Here is a 22,513-nt window from a genome sequence, read left to right as displayed (position 1 = left end):
CTTTGAAGGATGATGGGAGAGGAGGATCTTTATTTCAAGCTTGAAACCCAAAATAGACACTGCAGTTTAATATTTGACATAATAGATATGACAGACGCAACTAGTTGGAAGACTTTAAATGTTCTGTGAATTTTGCATATGACACACACTGATTTGAATCACCCATCTGTGCTTTCAATGACGTGCACTAATTGCTCAAAACAATAGAATATCAGACTATTATATAGGTGTGATGCTGCACAATGCACTCATTTTAATGAGAGCTTATATTCAGTCCATCCTGTATGCATGAAATGAGCTCCACTGAAAAAAATAACAATGAATTAACTAATTTTATGGAGCTGTAGAATTGATTGTGGCAAGAAATGAAATTGGAGGAATCTGCAGTGATGTGGGCTGTATTTTCTATAAAGTCTGTGCTTGCTAAAATCTCTTATCTACATGGTCCTTGCTTATTTAGCTCACATGTGGGAGCTACATTTAGAGTTTATAGTTTGGGTGTGTCACAGTAGTGCTAATGAGGGGCCAGTGCTTTCTGCTCACATTGTGACATAAATTTCATTATTTCATGGCTCATCAGTGTTTGCAGTGGAAGGCCCAAGGGAAGGCACCTTAGAAAACAGAGGATGCAGTGACACTGCTGAGAATGATGTATTTCATTGCAGCATTTATTAGGTTCTTTGAGTAGTTGTAAGCCGGTTCTTGTGGTGTTTGTCTCAGCTCTTAACAGATACAACCATTGGTGGAATTTTGAGTTCTGTGTGTGTTTTTCAGAGTAGAGGAGGGCAGCTCAGGTGGGATTTGCACTGATGTCAGTCACACATCGGGTTTTGGGAGTCAGCCTCTTGCAAGGAAGGGTTGCAGCTGGCTGGGATCCAGAGCCAGCTGGAGATCTGCCAAAGCTGCTCTTACAGTGGTGTCGTGCAGTGGGTTGGGATGGAGTCAGAGGGTGAAGTGAATGGGGAAGGAGAGTGGCCAAGGAAGAGCCCTGAAACTCCTGTGAGAGCAGGTCCAAGCTGAGGACATGGCCCAGCTCAGCAGACAAGCACTGGAACCTCATCCCAACCCACAGTGAATCGTGACTTCATGTAAAAATGCTTTTCATTTACTAACAGCGATAATTGCAAAGTTGGTTTATTGCTTTACATTGAAATATAAAACAACTCTGATTTTTCACGCTTTCTGACAATACAAAACTATTAAATTTCTTCTCTTAAATGGACCATTTCATTCATGTTTGTCCATTTCCACAAACCATGGAGAAGCAGACAAAAGTCTTTGTCTGTTCTACAAACCTTTCAACACAAAGAGACTTACTGAATATTATTGATCAGTAATGCTGGCTGGTGTATTTTCCAGGAAACCAGGTTTCACCAATAAAAGACAAGTAAACACAGTTTATTATTTATTTTTGGGGAGCTGATGTCAGTAAAAGGTCCCTTTTATTTTGATTTTAAATATTCTGTCTGCATCTAGTCTTCTTCCAGCACATATATATAAACTGTGCACAGAAAATCCCAGGAGAAAGAATTATTTTTTTAATTCTCACTTTAACAAAAATATGTAGAAGCCATCTATGCCTACATATATTTCTAAAACTTTCTCCTACATTTAAATCACAATGTTAATATACTCTCAGTGCATGTATATCTCTGAAGGCATGAGTTAAAAGCTCTCAGAAACAATTGAAGTTAATTGGATTGTTCCCATTTGTCTACATTAAATACCCTGCATTTACAGTTCAGTTAATAATCCCTTAGCTAAAGAGCTGGAATGAATCTGTCTAACACTGCCAAACATTATTGAATCCACAATGCTAACAAACTAACTAATTGTACAGGAAAACTGTACATTTTAAATTCTGCCTCCTACTATGGAAATTACTGATTACTGCTGTGGAAGTGAAAATGAGAATCAAGATTGCTTTTGCTTATGGACCCAACAATCTTTGCTGCCCCACAGGAACAGGCCAGCACTGTCTGTTACAGGAATAATCTTCACTGCCCTCAGTGGTTTTGGTAGTTTGAGAGTCTAAAGTCCAGTCCTATGCCAGGAGCTGGCTGTGCTTGCTGTAGGCATTCATTGTGCCCTGCAGGATGGAGCTTGGATACTCTGATATTTTATTCACTGACTCTGGTTGACTTGGGAAAGGATCATAAAGACTGTTTGCTCAAAAAGTCGCAAAAATATTCCTCACAGATTTTTTTTTATATTCTAAATAGAAGATGCTATTGGCCAGTCTAAAGAAACCAACCTTAACAATTAAGGAGTTGACAATTAACTCAATAAAGGGTTCAAGTGGTTATAAAGTAACTGCTGTGTGTGTAGTCCTTGCAAAATGCCCTGTTTAATTTAGCTAGTGATTTTGTTACCAAAAGAACCCATGCATGAAACCTTAGACTCTCGTTGTAATTTAGTAGTGCATACTTTTTATTTAATTTATCAATATTTGTTAGGCAAAAGTATATTTTACCCCACTAGTTAGTGTGAAACTCCTGGTAACTGTGCCCCTACTGTGATCCTAAGCAAGCTGACTTCCAGAAGGAAAATAAACAAAAGCAGAAGTGAGAGTACCTTTTGTCCAATGCTGAGAAATGTTATGCCTTTATCTGCTCTGCATTTTGTTGCTTTCCTCCAGAGAGCAGGGTTATTGTCAGTAGATAAAGAATTAGAAATGTCATATTGTCCCAAACCTGTCAGCTCTCACCTAAGTGGCTGTTGTGAAAATGGAAGCAAGGGCTACTCTGACATTTTGCTTTTAAATTTGCTATGCTTTTTGTAAATAATATATTGTACTTCTAGACTTGACATTTTTTAGATCTGTTTCATTTTGATGATCATTTTCTATTCACCAGCTTCTGTGTTAAGATACTCAATTATTAAACATGAAGCATGAAGGCAAAGTTTCTACCAGAAGGGTTTGGAGCCTTCTGTCCATATAGGAGTCGACAGGAACTGTGTAAATAAAACCCAGTAAACCTGGTCCCAAGTATCACTGCCTGTCTGGAGTTCTGCTGGATTAGAAGTGATGTGCTGATTTCCTTTCATGCTCCATTCAGTGTAAGGACTTATTTTTTCTATTCTTTTGGGAATCCTTAATATAACATGCAGAGCAAGTCAACTGTACTTTCAAAACAGGTACTGTGCTAACACTGAAAACATGTCAAAATGAAAATGATTTTTCTTATGACAAGTATTTGATCCTGCTAATCTTCAAGTGCTGGCTGTGCTGTTCTGGTTTTGTGACTGCTTCATTGCTGAGATGTTTTGAGATCTCCTGCCTAAAATTATGCTCTTCTAAAAATACAGAATGTAAATATGAGAAGATAAGTGGGGCCAGGCACTTTCCTTCTGACAGCCTTTTACATAAATGCTGTCCCCTCAGCTCTCCCATCGCCATTTCTCAGAGCAATGCACTTTGATTCTGTCAAAAGGTGTGGTAATGAGAGCAGATATAATTATGTTTCTAAAAGCTGGTGACCACAGTCCAAATAAATGGCCTCAAAGGATGCTTTGAAAGCATCAAATAGCAGAGAAACATTTGACTTAAAGTATCTTATATTCTTTCTAAGATCTAAGTTAATGGAAAGACTGTGGTTCTGAATACCAGGTTATTAGCATAGTATTAATTTCTTTAATGTATTTCTGTTCCAGTGTTGCTCAGAGCTTCAAAAGTGTAGGAAGAAAACTCTGTGTTAAAAAAGCACATAGGAAAGCCTGCTTGTCAATGTGTGTACACATATATCTATGTAGCCATATATAACTAAAAGGAAATCCTCCACCTCCACCTTTCAGGAAGAAACTGTGTTGGGTGAATGTTTTTCAAAGCATTTGGACATGACTGCACATGCAAATATAGGAAATATATCAGAAGTGCTATTTCTGCCCTTGAGATCACAGGAGACCAACAAGGAACAGCCCTGTCACTTAGGTACCAGCATCAGCATTAGGCTGGCAAGTTCTGGCCCCTGCTGGAGACAAGCCTTGGCATTTGATAACAGAGGGTGCAGTTCTGCCCAGTTTAACCTGCCGGGAATGACTCAGAATACACGACCTCCACTGTGGTTTCTTGCTATAGAATCAGATTCTCTTTATGCTACTCAAAATGAGGCAAGAAATGCAGTGATTCAGAGCCAGCACAAGGGCATTGAAAGGGTGATCAGTAAGAGCTTTACCTCTGAACTCCCGGCCCCTCTGTCTGCTGAGCATTTGTGAGGACAGACATGGATTACAGTCAGCTGTACAAGACAAGTTTCTTCTCCCCTTTTCCACTTTTCTGAAGAAACCCAGCTCTGTGAGGTAGCTGGATTCCTTTTACTGATTGTGGCTCAATCAGAAAATGGAGAAAATGAGACTTGCATATCATCCCTGATGTCTGTGGTTGCAGGAGTGTGAGTTTCAAGATTGTAAAACGCTGCCCAGGTTGCAGTGAGTTACACAGAGCTCCAAGCATGTGCCTTGAAACCACATGACATTGCATTGGGAAGAGGGGTGGGGGAACTTTTTTCATTCCAAACTCTATATGAAAACATTATGCACAATTAACTTCATTTTCCCTGCAATGTTCAATTACATGGTTACATGAAGACCAATTTTGCTCTGCTATTTGGGTGTTTGAAGCTGGGCCTTAGGAGAGCTGGACTGTGTGCTCAGCTGTGCCATAAACAAACCCATGGAGCTGCTGCAACACCAGCCCTGGCAGTTAGCAGAATTAGTGAGGAAAAAGGTTTTTCCAGCAGCCAGGGCTGTCCCTAGAAAAGGAAATTACTTGTGCAGGAATCTCAAAGGGATCTCACCTGTCGAGACTGCTGTTCTGGGATCTTTTCTTTGCACAGAGAGATTTGGGGACAAGATTAGAAAATTTATTTATCCAGTTGTTGTTTTGGGCTGAGAACAGAAGGGCAGCAATGAAATAAGAGTGAAATAATATTTTAATGTTATTTTTGTATATAAGTATATATTTATTTTGTATAATTTTTTTATTTTATATATTTTTCATAATGTAGCTTATACCTGCCTTACGCATCTGAATCAAGATAACACAAATTCCCCCCAAAAGCAGAAAAAAATAGAACAAACCTTACCAGTTCACCTAAATTGATGGTATTTTTTTCAGCTGTGTCTTTGTATGGCCTTATATAAAGGATGCACTCACTGCATCCTGACTTGCAATTATTACAACAATGCTAGAGAGATCTTCAAGAGAAAGTGAAGATTAATATTGATATGTTGATGGCAGTTATAAATCTTCCTTTGGGAACCAAAAATTTGGATCTTAAAATTAAAGATCTTTAGCTCTATTGCATGAACTAAATAGGATCAATTTTTATCAGCTTGTAGTCTAAAACAAGTTCATATCTTCTTTAAAATTAGGAAGCAATTTGATTATGAGAGCTGTGGAAAATGAATGCGGAATTTTATTTGTATGTACACAGACTAAGAAGCAATGCATTTATAAAAAGACAGTTTAATTTCATTGCAGAGCTTTGGTAGTGTGTTCAAGAGATTGAAATTCTATTTGTTGATTAGATTTATCCACAGAATAACTGAGGGAAGTTAGAAATTTGGGATGCTCCTGTCTGTTTATCTTTTACTCCTGAGCTGACCTCCTGGCCCAGATGCAAATTGAGCAGTTCTGTTAATGGTAGTGAATCTATCTTAATATTATTGGATTTAGCCTGTTGACTTCAGAAAACTTACTCAGAGGCTTAAAGTTAAGCATGTCCATAAGTCTTCATTAGGTCTGGATTGTAGTCATTACCTGTAGAGAGGGAGAACTGATTCATGGTCTCAAAGCCCAGGTGGTGGCACAGCCATGCAATGCTGCATCCAATTCCTTACAGCAGTGTGTCACCCTGAGTAGGAGTGTCTGTAAAACAACATGAATTATTAATGCAAACAAAATGGGGAAATCTGTGTGAACTTGTGACATAAGCATGTGAGGCGGCACTGAAGTAGTAAATGCTGGTGTTAAAAATGCCAATATAACAGCTTGCAACTTCCATTTTCCATGGCTCTCACCCACCCATCCCTCAGCTCTGGAGCACTCCAGCTGCACTGTTCCTGGCCAAAGGCATGGGCTTTGCTTCTCTGTGCCAACCTAGGCCAGCAGAGTCTTGGTCCCTTTGAAACATTCCTTTTCTCATGTCTAGTTCTGGTGGGTGGGACACCCACTCCTTTATCCTGAGTGTCTGCTCCATTCCTCACTTCCACTGGGATAAAAAAAGTGAATAAATGTCCCACCTGTTTCCCCTCTGTGGCATTTTTTTCTACTGGCTAGAGCGAAAGCTGGAGTGTCTCAGAAATTAGGATGTGTAGAATAACTCCCAGGGTTTTGGCTCTTCCATGGAATAGTCTCCTGTCCTAGAAATCTTCCATAGAATTCTCACTGGGGCTAGATGCACCCTGTACCTGAGCTGTGTGTTCACCCCAAGCCTGGCAGGATCACCCAGGGTTTCCCCAGGGCTGGCCTTGTCCCCTGTGTGGGTGGGGACACCTCACCCACCCACCTGCACTTATCCTGCTTTCCCTGGGACGCTGCATGGTGCCATGCAAGGCACATCATGGAACCAAAGCCCCCTGGAAATGGAACTGGATTTATGGAGTGACCTATCTTGAAGGGAATGGGATTTACCAAGGGCCTGTTCTCAGGACATGTGAACATAAAGTGCCTGAGCCTCTGAGAATACAGAGAATTTTAGGCTGCATCTAAAACAGGAAGCAGAAGTGAAACTCTCCCTATGTTCCCAGATTCTAATCTTATTTAAATTCACACATATCTAGCATGCAGTAATGAAACTCCTTCAGATTTAAGGGAAATCAAGATCCAGCCAGTGTGATTAATCTTGTGAATAAAAAGGTTTGGGATTAGATATTCTTTCTGTGTGACACTTCAGCAATATGCTGTTATAAAAGGCACAGCAGGAGTTAGTCTTGAAGTGTCAGAATAGCTTCTTTAGTGACAAAGCATTTATACATGTAAATTTTCAAAGAAAGTTGGCAACCCTTTTGTGGGTTCAATTTGTACCTGTCACTCACTTGCAGATGCAAATTTGAGTTACTTGCAGCTCTAATTACAGAGCTTGATTGTCATCACAAATCAGGTAGTGAGATGTGAAACTACTGAGGTTTGTGCCATCATTTGTTGTTAAAACATGAATGCAAATGTTGCTATCAAAAAGCAAAGTCGGCCAGGGCTTTGCCCTGCTGATAAGTATGAATATTACAAATAAGTGCAATATGGAAATAAAAGGAATTTAATGAGTTGGAGGGGTGTGCGAATAACAGGGAAAGCAGTGAGTGTGTGATGAAATCAGGACAGTAAAAAGGAAAATAAAAAAGAAATAGAAAGATTGTTTTGTCTGTTGCAGCAAAGCACAACAAAAGAAGGAGATTTTTTTCATTTAAGTGTTTCTTAGACCCAGCTGCCTTTTGTACCTCCCCAATTTATCTTCTCTAAGGAACCCTAGTTCTTTTATTTTTGCTGAGAGCTTTCTAATTTTCAAGTGAAAGAAGATGACTTCATAAAATTATTCATCAGATAACTATTGTGCTGTAACTTTCTCTTCTGCCATTACATATATGCATATGTAGATAGAGTTGTATTTCAATCTCAACATATACAAATTTGATTTTTCTTCACAGAAAATGTTGAGGTGTGAAGATTGTTAATTATAACCTGTCATTAATTTCTTTGAAATTAAAAACTGGATATAGGTGCAACATGTTATTGTGCCTCATCTGCTAGACAGTGATAATTCAATACAAGTTTGTGGGTTTATTTAGTTGGAGAATCTATTGGACAAAAATGATGGTAGAAACAACAAAGAATTGATTATTTTATATTTGGAACCAAGGTAGAGTCTAAAAAGATGAGGTAATTTCACTTCACTGATTTTCAGTGCTTAATTAGGAAATGGGCTAATGAAGAAGAAATAGCAGTAGCTGGTTGGGGGCGCTCAGATAAGTTTGAAAATAAATGTGTAATATCACATTCCACGGTGTCCCAACCCACCTGGTGAATTTTTCTACAAGTATCATTTTCAGCAGTCAGCCTCAGTCTTGTCTCTCCCCGTTTCCATCCAGCAGAGACACCTTACCTCAAAGAATAATCATTGCTATGGTGATTTCTAAATTACTGGATCCATGGAGCCTACTTAACCTGATGTAAAAGGTCCTTTTTTCTTCCCCACTTTCCTCATTACTGCAGGAGAACATTTTGGCCCGAACAATGGCTGTATACATCAGCCCTGATTTATTAAGTTTAGAGGATTTGCACTGTTGTTTTACAAAATGGTGTCAACTTGCAGCATGACTCTGTTTGATGATGAATAGCTTTCCCAGGCCAAAGAGCTAACGACATCCAGAGCTTCCCTGCCTCCCGCACTCCCGCGGCCCGAAAGGCCACGGATAATTTCTGCCGAATCAAGCCCATAAAGAGAGAATTTATAATCAGCTTTAACGTATTTGGGAGCTAAAGTACCTTAGTCCTTCATCAAAGGGAATGATAAAAACCAGAATTAATATGGCTGGATTTAATTATTTCTGAGAGCGTAATTACTCTTGAGCTAACTGGACAGGAGGTGTGTTATTTCTCTTACTTTGAGCGGAGGAAAGGCATTTACAAATCACCATCAAGATCTAAAAATGCATCATGTTAGTGCCTCAGCATTGATTGCAATACAAACAGAATAAATATTTGAATAATAATTTAAATAATGCAAGAACTATTTTTAAATTAAGCGAGTATAGGCTTCGTTGGGAGTGCCTCCTGCACACAAAGTTTCTTCAGCTTTAGTAGCAAGACTGTTCCTTGCCTTTAGGAAACATAAAATGCAGTAATCACTTTCCCCCCTTTTTAAAGTGACTTAGGGGTCTAATTTCCCATTAGCATTAATGAGAGTTATGGGTATGCACCAAAATGAGACTAAACCTTAGAGAGCCTTTTGATAAGTAAATCATCTTTGCATCAGCATTTTAGAGGCTTTAGTATCCTCTTTTTCCTCCATTAGTTATGGTACCTGATTACTTTGTTGATATTTAATATTTATTACATAAACTTTAGCTAAAATTTAGGCTGGCATAGAAAGGCAGCATTAGCTGTTTTAAGGCTTGTGAAACATAGTAAAATCCTTTTTTTTTTTAAATGGATGCCCATTTTTGAAAGTGAAATGCTCAAAAAGTAAAATTAATTGGGCCTTCACAAAAGGTGAGGAGAAGGCTGGAGTATAACAACAGTGAAAAGTAACTGAGGACAAAAGACTTCTGGCAATTATAGTTTTGTAAAATATTCCTTTTTGTTTCACTGGCTCATAGTCCATTGTGTCTTAGTATCAATATTCTTAAAATTAGTTTCTGTTACCTGAAAAGAATATTAAAATGATGGAAGAACCCTAAAATATCATATATTGAATGAAAAGTCAGTGCTAAAGAAATAAACCTAGTTGGGGGATACATTTAATTTACAAAATCATAAGCTATCTGTAGAATATTAATTGAAAGCTGCAGGAAATATCTAAAAATTATACACCTACTAAGCAATTTTAGTTCTGATTTATTTTTACTTAAAAAGGCTATTGCTGCTACATTTTGTAGGTTCTTGCCATAAGATTTTATTCTGTTTATCTGCTTGTGATTTCAGAGTGTTTTCCTGTGTGAGGACTCAAAACATCAATCTTTCTTTATGATCATCCAGACACCGCGAGGCTGTTAGTCAGAGTAATCAGTTATCTGGAGAATCAGAAGCAAAAGCCATTTCTCACTGATTTTAGAATGAGAGTTATTGCTGAAAGGGGTGGAATTCTAATCCAGAGCTTCTCTTAATACCACTTTCATGACTTCAGAAAGTGTCTGCAGCCTCTGAACGTGGAGCAGGCAGCACAGATCATAACAGGGCTCTGCCTCCTCCCAGAGGCTGAACCCCTTGATTTTGCCCTTTTAGACAGCCCTGTGCACAGTGGGTCTTGAGCTGATGCTTCTTTTAGGGATTGCCCAGCAATTAAAAAAATATAAATTAATCTTCGCAGCACCTCTTTGTGCTCAGATAAAATGTGAGGAGGTTCACACCTGCTACATGAGGGCCAAACTCTGCTTTGGTTTCTTGGACTCAGAGCATTTATAGTTCCAGGGAGCAGAAAACCTCTCTGAAGATGCAATAGATTATATTTGCAGGCCAGAGTGAACTTGTGGGAGAAATAATCTCTCATCTGTTTCCCAGGCACTGTGAGTGGTGCCTGGTGGCTCTGCCACGTGTCTCCACAGGGATGAGTCCTCCTGCTCGGGGGATGTGGGGAGCAGAGCCCTTGGATTGTGAAACAGAGCTCTGGCTGTATTAAAAAACATGTTTAATTTATGACAGCTTAAAAATAGGTCAGCCCCTTTGCAAAAAGGAATTGTCAAGCACTGGAACAGGCTGCCCAGGGAAGTGGTTGAGTCACCATCCCTGGAGGTATTTAAAAGATGTGTGACTGTGGCTCCTGGGGACATGGCTTGGTGGCTGCCTTGGCAGTGCTGGGTTAATGCCTGAGCTGGATCTTAAGGGTCTTTTCCAACCTTAACAATTCTCTGATTTTAAAAAAGATGGTCTGATTTTTTTTTTTTTTTAGTGTTTTTCAGAGAATTTCAGAACTGCATAAACATGATAAATATCCAGGTCATTTTTAAAGCTAGCCCCAGTCATTCTTTACCATATTATAAAATCAGAAATGGTATGAAACCAGACCTTTACATTGAGATGGTTGATGCACTTTGTAATTGAAGTTGAGATCTGGAACCATGATCTACACAAAATACCTGCCAAAAGCCAGCTATTAAAAAAAATGTAACATACACAATCTTGGTTTCATCTAGAAAATAAATTGCCCATCTCTCTGCAAGTTGTTTGGAGAAATGTGTGTTTTTCAGCTTTCCAGATGCCACTTTGTACCTTTTTGGTGACTTTTAAAATTCAAAATATAAGAAGCTACTAAGAAAATGTGTGTGTGTATAAATGCATATATTCTTGCCTGTGTCTGAATCTCCATTCTTAAGTACACAGCTCTTACCATTCTTAAATGAACCCTTCCTGTTCTCTATGCTGAAAACCCATCATGAAAATATTGTCATTCTTTGCGTAGAGTTTTTATTCTTCTGCTTTTATTCTTTTAGAAGTAAAGTTGGTATGGTATGAAAATGCTGGGCAGAGAGATATTTGAATGTGTGTGTTTGGATCAGGGCACTATCCAGATACCAAATATTGCAAAGATTATACCCGGGCTTTGTAGGAGGAAAAACCTGCATCCCCAAGGCCTTCAACTGAAGAGAGTGATTGTTACAGGTGTGATCATAAAAATGTTTGTGTTTTCTTTATGATGTATAATTCTAGTGTTCTGTATTTAGAATGAGTTAAAAACTATACTTCTGACTGATGCAGGAATTAAGGTATTGAGCTTTGGCGTTCAATAATACAGACCAGTTCCTACATTCACAGTTAAAGTCTCATGGTACCTCATGGTTTTTTTTTTCTGTTTCTTAAACCCATGCACCTGGTAAAAGCATTTTATGATTTTTTTTTTAAAAATGCATCACTCAAGTACATGGTATTTTGCCTATAAAAGACAAGTTTAATGCTGAATGACTAATATCCTGTAAAATAACAGAGAGCTTTTTAAATACAGATGTTTTAATACTCCACAGTGCATAGATTTAATGCATGTCTCTTGCCTACATCTACTGCAAATATCAACACATACTGTTCATCTCTTTTTTTGTTGTTGTTTTTGTCTATTGCTATTTTATGCATGAGGAAGTTCTTGTTTTCTACTCTGTGCTTGGCTGGCTTTTTCTTTTTTTGTTACTTAGCCCTGTGTTTCTACTGATTGCTTTTTCGCATGCAAATTACAGAATGTCATGGAAATGAGAGAGCTCAGAAAAAAAAAGGAAAGATAATGCTGAGTTCCAACTGTCTTTTGTTTGTGCGTAAGTGTGTAAAATATATGACATGGAAATATTTTCAGAATGGCCTTTGACTTTCCTTCTGCTGTATATTTTTATTTCTCAGTAAAAGAGTGGGTGTTTTTCCCATTGGAAAACATGATAAATCTATAAATACTTGTTAATAATACAGGTGTTGGGCATAAAGGAATTTTGTCTCATCATCCTTTCATGGAGATAAGGAATTGTGAATGTGAGTGCTTTGCCCAAGCTAAAATTTCAATTCAATACAACTTTTTTGCATGAAACTAACTCTGGCCCATTGAAATCAATGGCAAAAGTCATTGTCTTCAGTTGGTCTGGGATTTCACTCTTGTTTCTGGTTTACATATGGATTTTCATGTTTCTTTGCAAATATCTCAGCAGGTAGTCAAAGGTTTCAAGGATATCTGCAGTTCTATTTAAAAGAGAATGTGATGAATGTGTCAAAAAACCCCAAAATTAAACCTGTGCTTATCTTTCTATAAAGCATGAGCTTAAATGGTTGAATTTAGAAATGTGAATTAGCATTTGACAGAAAATATTGTTTTAACCAACTGTCAAGCCTTTTATTAACCACCTTATTGCATCAAGTGCAAGAGGTAATTTGGCAGTTCTTGTCTCCACTATTCCTAATAACAGCAACAGGAAAAAACAATTAAATGAAGTGGATAACTACGGTCTATGGCGGGGTATGCTTTTAGTAAACAAGCTTTAATTCTTCATTTAAAAACAATAAAGCACTGGGCACTCTCTGCTTCTTGTGCTGGATGTTTCTAATAGCCATACCCCCGAGGGAAGGTTTTGCTGTAATGTTTGAAAAACTTAATGAAAAATGGGTCGTTATAAACTAAGATTTCCCTCCCTGAAAATGTTTTTCTTGAGACGTCCGTGGGAATTTAATATTCACTGTTTTTTTTCCTCAGTCTTGTATATTCTTGAATTGTCTTTTTTCCTCCATTTTCTCCGTTCTTAATCCTAGGTCCCCTTACAAAGAAACAGACAGATGATTTAGGTGATAATGACGGTGCTGAAGATGAAGGTATTTTTTGCCGCCAAACTGATTTGCATGACAAGGATCCCTGAAAATCTTTTTTCTCCCCTCTTTTTTTGACTTCTTGTCTTCTTTTGAAGAGTTTTTTTGTTTTTTTAATTCCCATTTTTGATGTGTTTTGTCTTCTTGCTTGTTGTTATACATATATATTTTTAATTTTTTAAAAGAAAGAATGTTGTTAAGTTCTACGTTTTGATACAAAACAGTAACAATATTTAAAAAGGAGGGTTTTTGTTTTCTTGAAATGGACTTTTGATATGTTGCATCCCACCTTTTGACTGAATTTTGTCCATACTATTTAAACTAACACTCTTTTAAAGTTTCTCTGTACACCTTTTTGCATGTTTTCTAACCCTATGTATTTCACCAAGTACAAAGATGTTTCTTTTTTTTTCACTGACTGATCTCAGTTTGATAAACATAGAAAATATTGTGTTTATAAAAGGAAAAAAATCAGAACATTCTTTAAAAGTGTCTCTTAAGCAACAGAACTTCCCCAAATGCCAACCCATCTGCATTTAGGCTGCAATGAAAAGTATTTAATATTAAAGGCCACCCCACCTCCCTCCAGAAGGGAGGCAGCATTGCCTGTTGGTGAAGCTCTGTGGAGCTAAGCTAAAACTAAAAAAGCTTGTCTCTTCTGTTTTCTGCAAGCATACAAAGATGCTGATCTACTTGAGCTGACCCTCAGAAAACCCTATTACCAAGTAAAATCAAAAGTTTGAAATGTCAAGCATATTATTCTGTTCATAAATTATGTCTGTTGATCATGAAGCTATGCAGATTTGATATTTTTTCAGGGCTATGAAAATGGTAACAAGGGGCTCTTTTCCTGAGCAGTCTCATCCCTTCAGGTAGATGTGCTTCAGAGTTCTGAATCTTAAACACACACTTTGTATGGTTTATGGTCAATGAGTGAAACAAATTACCATATGGGACTGGTAGAGTTGCTGCTTGCTTCTCTCTTAATATTTGGGGTGGCAGGGGGAAGTTGGCCAGATGAAACTTCACAGGTAGGCTGAAAGGCTCTTTACTAAGAAATTTTTCATCACCGATAACATCAACTACTTAACTTAGAAGCACAGAGTCTTTCCAGAAAAGATTAAGGAAGGCAAATTTGAGCATTTAACTTCTTAGCCAATAGTTGAACGCAGATTTTGTCACCATTTTATGACTGATTTATGATCCTCTACTGGATCTGTATGTTAAGCATACGAATGAAAGCCCACCAGCTGGGCCAAAATTTGCAAGATTTGATGGTTTTGATAAATTGGAAATCTCCTTTGAAAGCTCTCCTGTGGTGTTTTAAGCCAGCAGGCAGCTAAACAGCAAAGAGCCAGTCACTCCTCCCTGGGGGAGAGAATTGGGGTAGGAAATATAAAAGTAAAATTATTAACTGAGATAAAGACAGTTTAATAGGACAGAAATGAAATGAAATAATAGCAATAATCATGATAAAACAATGAGGATACGCCAAACATGTGGTGCACAGAGCAATTGCTCACAGCCCCTGGCTTAGATGCTCAGCAGCTCCTGAGCAGTGACCCCCAGCCAGCTTCCCCCAGGTGACATGCTGAGCATGAGGCCACAGGATATGGAATATCTGGAATTTCCCTTTGGCCTGTTGGGCTCAGCTGTCCTGGCTCTGTCCCCTCCTCACCTCTCATGCCCCCCCAGCTTATTTGCTGGGGGTGAGGAGCTGAAAAATCCTTGCCTTAGTGTGAGCACTGCTCAGCAACCACTGAATATCAACATTATTCTCGCCCTGAGTGCACAAATTAACCCTATCCTAGCTGAAATCAGGCCACACACTATTCAGAGCTAATTACAACAATTCAGATCCTCCTGGCTTTATGAAGCCAGGACATTTGTACACAAATCCATGACAAATCCAGAATGTTGCAAGGGACATTCTTATGAAATCTCAAAAATCTGGGATAGTGAATTAGCCATTACAAGAATGACTCTGTCTTAACAATATGTTTTAAGAAACCATTTGAAATTTGGGCTATTCACCCAGTGGGCCTTAATAGCTCTCCTAAATTGCTGTATAATTGCCAAGACAGATGTTAACAACATCAGGTTTGTGGAGTCCTTCTCTGCTTAGAAGAGGCTCCTCAGTTTACTGAAATTCAGCAGAGAGTGGTCGCTGTCAGCAAGTGCTGTAGTAGGTAGGCTCAGATGAGAGGAGGGATCTCAGTCTGCTGAGAACAAGTGTCCATGTCAGGGAAAACCTGTCTCCTGCTCTGACAATTGCAGGAGGGAGAAGAAGGGCTGTGAGAACACAGCACTCAAACTAGAGGGGAAGGAGCACATTTACAACACTAATAAATCTCTGTAATTTATAGGACTGGGATTAATTTTCTCTGGCGTACAAGTGACAGTTTTGTTCTCCTTTCTGTGCCAATAGAAGAGTGCAGGTGGTAATTAGACTTTTACTGCTTCCGAGAGGCACAGAGAGACAGGGAAAATTTAAATTTTTATGATCACTAGACACTCAAGACTGCTGGGATGTCTGCTGGGTTGATAGAAGGCCTCTCTGCTGAGACCATGCTTTTCCCAGTGGAGGAGCAGGATCAGGTGTCCCGCATTTTTGTGAACTCCTGCATTTTTGTGAACCTGCTCTTTTGTGAAACTCCAGCACCTGTTGCATGTGCAGAACTGAAGAGTTCACAAACCCAGTCGTATGTCTTTGGGTATGAGTAGCAGGAAAGAGAGAGGCCAAGCAAAAGGTCACCTTAGCTGGCTAATTTTCTGCTAAGCTGTCCTTCAAAGCCTTCACTTTTTCTAGTATGGTAGATTTTAGGCAGTGTAAAATCCTTCAAATAGCTGTAGAAAAATAAAATAAATGCTAAACTGAACAAATTATGAAAGTGGAGCATTAGGGAGAATGGGCTGTACATGGTGCAAAACAACTGCTATCAGATATCCATAGAGTCCATGTTACATAAACAAGGCCCGCTGATTTCTAAAATGCCCAGGATGGTCTCTCCATCAAAAATTCTAGAGATCTCATGTTATTTATTGTATTACATCTTTCTGAAGAAAGATCTTCCATGGCAGCTCCTTGTAGCAAACGTTTGGAGAGCATTTTTTCTTGTGCCACTCAAATATCTGAGCTTGATTAGAAGATTTCCCTTTAAAGCCCTGTTCAATAATCCTACTCCCATCAGCTGCTGCATGCCACTACCACAGTGTTGTGGTCCAAACCTTGCCAGCACAGGCACTGGAGTCAGCAATCAAACTTGGATCTCTGGTATGTGCTGCAACCAGTAGACCAGGCTTAATTAGATCATTTTTCATTTTTGTTTTCAAAAGACCCAAAGGCAGTAGTGCACATTACCAGCTAATGATCTGCAAATTTGCTGTTTAAAAAATGAAGGTGTTTTCAAATTCTATGAGTGTGAAAAGTCAGAAATCACAGAAATGCCTTTTTTCCCCAGTTTGGATGCATTATTTTTTCTGTTTAACCCTTTCATTCCCTACACTTCTATTGCTAACCTGTTTTCACTAAACATTGAACAACTTGAGCAGGCACCAAAAACAAAAGTGGCAAAAGCATCTGCAACCAGTGAGCACTGGGGCTTTCCCTTTTTATAGCAGTGCTGGATTTGCCCATTTGCTGACCTGCAGGAATGCAATATCTAGTGTAGATGCAAGATTTACCTTCAAATTGCTCAGCAGTTACAGAAAGTCTACATTCCCCAGTCTGGAAACAAGGCTTAGTTTTAAAAAGTAAAATATTTTAATCTTATTGCTGTCTTAGCCTTAATTTTGGCCAGGTAATAATTTAATTTGGCAAAAAATTTAATATATAGCAAAAATCAGTGACTCTTATGCACCCTTAGCTCTTATCCACTAAAATCCTAAGCATGACCTAACATATGGCAACACAAACCATTAACCAGCCAATGTACTCTGGGATCAGAGCTGGACTTCTAAGTAGTGAGTGTTGTATGAAATATCCATGAAGGATTGCTCACAAATGAATTTTCATCCACTGCTCTATCATACACACCTTGCCTGGCACATCAACCTGTAAATCTTAAATCCTTATTTAGTCCCCAGAGCTGCTTGAGCATCTCTCAGTTTTTAATGCATTCAGCCTCACAGCATCCCCCTGCAACACAGGAATGCTGCTATTCCATTTTTAGGAAGGAAGAGTGCAGATGCTGAGTCTGAGGAAGGCAGACACCAGTCTGTTGCTGAGAGCACATGCCTCACAAGTGGGGTCTGCACTGCAGTTGATAGATGCTTCTGCTCTTCCCTCCTCCCTTTCAATTTCTCCTGTGGAAAAGGAGGCAGATTAGGAGCAGATGCTGCTGTTTGCTCACAGGCTGTAACTGTGATGATTCTGATAATTTAGTCTGGTGCTCTGTCTTGTATGGGCTATTGGACTTCGTTGACAGAAGGAAGTTCTTGGTCCAGAGCATGTTTTAAATCAAAAAAGCCAAAAAACGACTCAAATTTCAAGTTGCTAATGATGCAGGATTTGTCTACAGATCCCCTCTTATGCTTGACAGCCTGCAGTGCCATTGCTGTGAAGGAGCACATTGCAGAGTTGATGCTCTCCACAGCCCCCTATTCACTCCATTGCTACTAAAATACTCTGGGATGCCAAGTTTGGCATTTCATCTGCCTTCAGCTGTCATGGTAAGAAAGAGGAGGAGCAGCACTCTCTCTGTGTGGCACTGGTCACATGTTTTTGGACTTGGGAGATCAGCAAACAGCAGAACACATTCGTCTGCCCTGCAAAGCAGCCAAATGCTCCAGCCTTGATTACAGCCTTCAGTGAGAGCCAGCCAGGCTGGGGGAGCACAGGTCTGACCCCTTTGGGTGGTTGTTGACTGATGCACATGGCCAAAATCATGATTCCTGTTCCCCCTGTCACCCATCCATGTTAGCTCCCTGATTTCCTCTCCAGAGTACAACTTCCAGTGCCACTTGCACATTAAATTGTGCTGATTATATTTTCCCTTTACACACAGACACACTGTTCAAATTGTGTCAAATTTTTGTGGTGATGTTATTAATACTTGAAAACACGCATGATAAAATTCTGACAGACCTTTAATTTAAGTACCTCTTTAAGGCTTCATTTTACTTTCAGCACTGCCAAGCATTGCTTGTACAATGAAGAGTCTGTCAGCTTTTGCAGCTCTAACCATCATCCTTTAATAATTTAAAATGACTGCTTACCTGGCTATCGAGGTCCTACTCTAATGGGAATCTGCTCCAGATGTTTACCTGTAAAAGCTTTGGCCTTTTTCATGCTAGGATAGCGTTCCTATAGTCCTCCATCAGGATCTCAAATAATTTTCAGGTGAAGGTAGTTAAGGGTTTGAGAGTGCACATGAATGAACCCCTGGTTTGACAGGCAGGAAAACAAACAAAGGGAGAGAATTCTATTTGTCTGGGGCCTGATAGATGCAGGCTATGTTTTAAAATAGTAAACATATCTGAAGCTCCTCACAGAAGCTCAAGAGTTACTTTGATAGTCTCAGGATATCTAGTTTTATATCTCATTCTAAAAATGTGGCATTAATGGATGTTTAAATATTAGGACTAAGTGCACTAGTTTATTAAATGGTAGTGCATCTATAAGGCATCTGATGGATTCAAACTGAAAGGTCAAATGCTGTTGAAAGGCTTTAAAATTAAGAGTAGCAATGATTGGTACCATGCTCTGCTCGAATATGTTCTACAAAAGCTTATGGAAGAGTTACACACATACCCACATAACACCCTATGGAGGGCACACACAGGTTTTGCACTAACCAATCTAAAAGTTTTCCACTGTTCTAGTCTTTTTTCACATTCAAAACCCAAGATTTACTTAGCAATCTGCATCAAGCTGTCACAATTTTTTTATGCCATCTAGAAAAGCAATGCTTGTGACATCGGTGCTAAACTAATTATCTTTTTCTGTGAAGTTGTCTCAAGGTAGGCTTTTTTTCCTTTCCCATTTTGGTTTTCCAATGCAAATTATGCTTGTTAAGTCACATGGCCAATTCACAGCAGTTTTGAATGACTGAAGCTATAATTATGTTTTGTTATATATGACAATTGTGACTGATATTCACAGTCAGACTTGGTTCCCTGTTGTGTAATGTAACAAACATAGAATAAAAGTCAGCCCTATTCCTAAATTGTCTGTAACGCAATTAAGATGAGACATAAAAAGTAGATGCAACAAACAAGAAAGGTACAGAAGAGAATGAATAATAGAAATAATTACAAGAAAATTAATGTATATGTAATATAAATAAGGTTATTCTCTGCTGTGCAGTAAGATCTACTTAGATGTTTTATGAACTAGCAATTTAAAGCCAAACAAATCACAGCACTCAAAAATGATCTTATGTGGGACTGAAACCAGAACTGAGTTGAATTTGAGAAGGATTTTTAACAGTGCTATCCTTGCATATGTCTTTGAAAAGATGAATGTGTCTGTTTTTAATTAAAGCAACACTTAATAAAAGGCAACAAAAATGCAGAACACAACTAAATTAAATCAGTCTATAAATCTACCCTTGGCAGAAATGCCACATTTACACCTAAAGTCTTCAGGTTCAGAATGAGCTACAAACACAAATAACTATTAATCTGCATCCATGAATAACTATTAATCTGCATATGGAAGTATAAATACAGTGTCCTGAGATTACTCCAGTACATGCATAAAGATGACTGACACTGGCCTGCAGGAAAAAAAAAAAAGATTTATCATTTATGGTCAGGTTTTGAAAAGTACCTGAGTACCAAAAATATCAATTATTTACTTCATTGAGTTGGACACTTTTTGAAAAGTGCATCTTTCTGACACTTTTGTAGTAATACACAAAAGTGTTCTCCTCACAGAGTATTATCTTAATTCTTCCTCCAGTTTAGTTTTAAAGGATGATAGTTTTCATGGAAGAACATTTTAAAGTAGGAATCAATTCTTGATTAAAATTCTTGATTTTTTTGCTCTCTTCCTTCAATCTTATAATTTAATAACCTCAGTTGCTAATAACATTTGTACTTAAACAGCACTCTCCCAGCTGAATATTTGCACCTTTCAAATATTCCTGGCTGTAGACTGCAACTGATATGAAACCTCTGACCAAAATGCAGTGATCTTTCTTTTTCCCAGGAAGAGCTTTGTATAATCCATAGGCCAAAGTGCCACCAGCCTCAGCTGCATACCCTGGCTGATGTCTCCAGCACTAGATCCCTGCCCAAGACACTCAGAGGCAGAGTTTTCCTTTTGGGGGAGGGATTCCTCTTATGACTGACGGCTTTGGCAAAGCGAAGAATGAGGAAAATTCATTCTGCATGTCATTTGCTCTGACATGGCACAGAGGCAGAGCTGAAAACTGGCCTTCCTTTATCTATCTGATCTGTAATCTTTACAAGGATATTAGTAGTAGAAAATACCAGTATTGTAGAGACAGAAATGATTCAAATAATAACTTCCTTATATATGAGATTTTTATTCATGAATATGTGCTTCCTTTCTCAGATAAAGGACACTCATTCTTTTCTAAATATTCCAATATTATTTTCCAGATATACAGGCCAGTGATACCAACATTTCATTGCTGTTCACAGTTGGTGCTCTGTAATTCTATGTAATTTTAATTAAAGAAGAATTCTGAGACAGTTTCCCCCTGTGTTACCATCAAGCATACAATTAACTGTGTACAATTTCTGCTGGGAACAGTCACACAGTGATTTCAGATTAATAATTTATTATCGCTTCCATATTTGTATCAAAAAAAAAAAAGGCAGCATAGACTAAGAACAAGCACCTACTAGAAACAGTATATGAATTTGGAAAGACTTTTTCTTCAGTATAGATTTTAAACCCTGAGAAGCTCATAACTCCATCCTATGGACAGTGAAGATAAATAATCTCTGTAGCTTTACACTCTGAAAGTTGTATTTTAGAAAGCCCTCACTAAAAGCACAATCAAGGAGAGCAATGCAAGCAATTTCATGCACAACCTTTCATCGTCTTCTTGGTCTTGAATAAGTGATTTTTCCAGTACTTCCAATATTGAAGGTCCAATTTCTGATCTTGACTGTTCTTGCATTTTCTTCAAATCAGAATCAATATCAAATTAATAGTAACGTTTGGCATTTTATAAAAAGAAACATCTGTGCTGCTGTTTTTCAACTCATTGCAAAAGCAGGATTTTAGTGTAGCTGCCCCCACCTACTCCTTGCAGTGCTTCAGAAACAATTCCAACAGTTCTGCAGAGAGCTCCCTTGAAAGCTTCTAAACTAAGATCCTCCCAAATCAAAGGGATAAACAATACATCTGAGGTTTCTTCAAACGCTGAAGGAAGCAATCAGGGAAGTTACTTGAATACTGTCATAATGACAAAAAAAGTGGGTTTGAATCAGAATGTTCAGAAGAGTTCATCACTGGGAAATTTTCCTATGCTTTCTTGCTATTGGCTTTTTTGATTTTGAGGGACTATTATGGCATCTTATGATTTGGGTGTTGGAAGAGACTCAGGCACCCTGTAAATCAGAACAAAATGCAATTTAATCATCTGTAAGAGTTTAAATTTACACCTAAGCTTATTTATTTCCTGTCCAACAGAAAACCCCCAACTTTTAAAAACATATCAGCCCAACTAACTGTTTTGAATTGGTACTCAGGAACAATTCTCCTCAAGAGCAGTGACACTGTTCATATATTCAAAATTTTATTCTGAGTAGATGCATCCATTTTCAAATAGGACTGATTGGGGGTGGAGGGATGCCTAAACCCAAACTCAAAACACTACGGCAATATATAATTTTTTTGTCAGAGAGAATGGCAGAGCTTCTAACATTTTAAAACTGTTCCCTGCCTTCAATGTCACTTTTGATAGCCTTGCAGGTTTTTTTTGAATGCAGGGTGAGGATTTTTCAGTATTGTTTCAGGCAGTTATTTTTTCAAATACTCAGTCCTTTTCATGATTTAGGAAACTAAGAAGTACCCATGCACCTTAAACTTCAGGATACCCTGAAGTTATCAATAATCTTAATTCAAGGTCTAAGTGCTAAACAATTTTCAAGTACTTTTTGAACTCAAACTGCAGAAGTTATCAATAATCTTAATTCAAGGTCTAAGTGCTAAAAAACTTACAAGTACTTTTTGAACTCGAACTGCAGACCCATCCAAAGACAGCTGTTTGTACCTTTTACAAATTAGTGGACAGGAAGAAATCAACACTTTTATGTACAAGCAGAAATCTTGCTTATCTTAATATGTTGGATTTCCCTTAGCTAAGAGACTAGAAAGTTGCACTGAGCTTTAGAAGTGTTCAGCCAAAATGAGCTCACTTTTATGTTGGTTGACATTACACAGAAGACACTCAACTCAGCAGGGTCAGAATCAGAACAATGCCTCACTGCATTTGAGCAAATGTGTTACCATTTTCAGTTCCTTTCTGCTTTTCAGAGTGTTTCAAAAAAAAAAAAAGGAGTTTTAGTGACGAGCAAGCCACAAAGGAGCACTTGTTCCCACCTGCC

At 38.3% G+C, this 22,513-nt stretch overlaps 1 protein-coding gene across 8 annotated transcripts in view; it reads left to right on the top strand.

Moving 5' to 3' along the window:
• NLGN1 (neuroligin 1) overlaps positions 1 to 22,513 on the top strand; it is a 376,858-nt gene that overhangs the window by 163,603 nt on the left and 190,742 nt on the right. For 6 of the 8 annotated variants that reach the window (XM_036389257.2, XM_036389258.2, XM_036389260.2 and 3 more), the window contains one exon: positions 12,932 to 12,991. The exons of the other annotated variants lie outside the window; for them this stretch is intronic. In XM_036389257.2, coding sequence (XP_036245150.1) covers positions 12,932 to 12,991 — 60 coding nt within the window. The remainder of the gene's footprint in view (positions 1 to 12,931; positions 12,992 to 22,513) is intronic. 8 annotated transcript variants of the gene reach the window in all.

The sequence above is a fragment of the Molothrus ater genome, chromosome 10 (assembly GCF_012460135.2).
Source record: "Molothrus ater isolate BHLD 08-10-18 breed brown headed cowbird chromosome 10, BPBGC_Mater_1.1, whole genome shotgun sequence".
NCBI lineage: Eukaryota > Metazoa > Chordata > Aves > Passeriformes > Icteridae > Molothrus > Molothrus ater.
The sequence above is the reverse complement of the archived record's forward strand: the minus strand, read 5'-3'. Positions and strand labels throughout refer to the sequence as shown.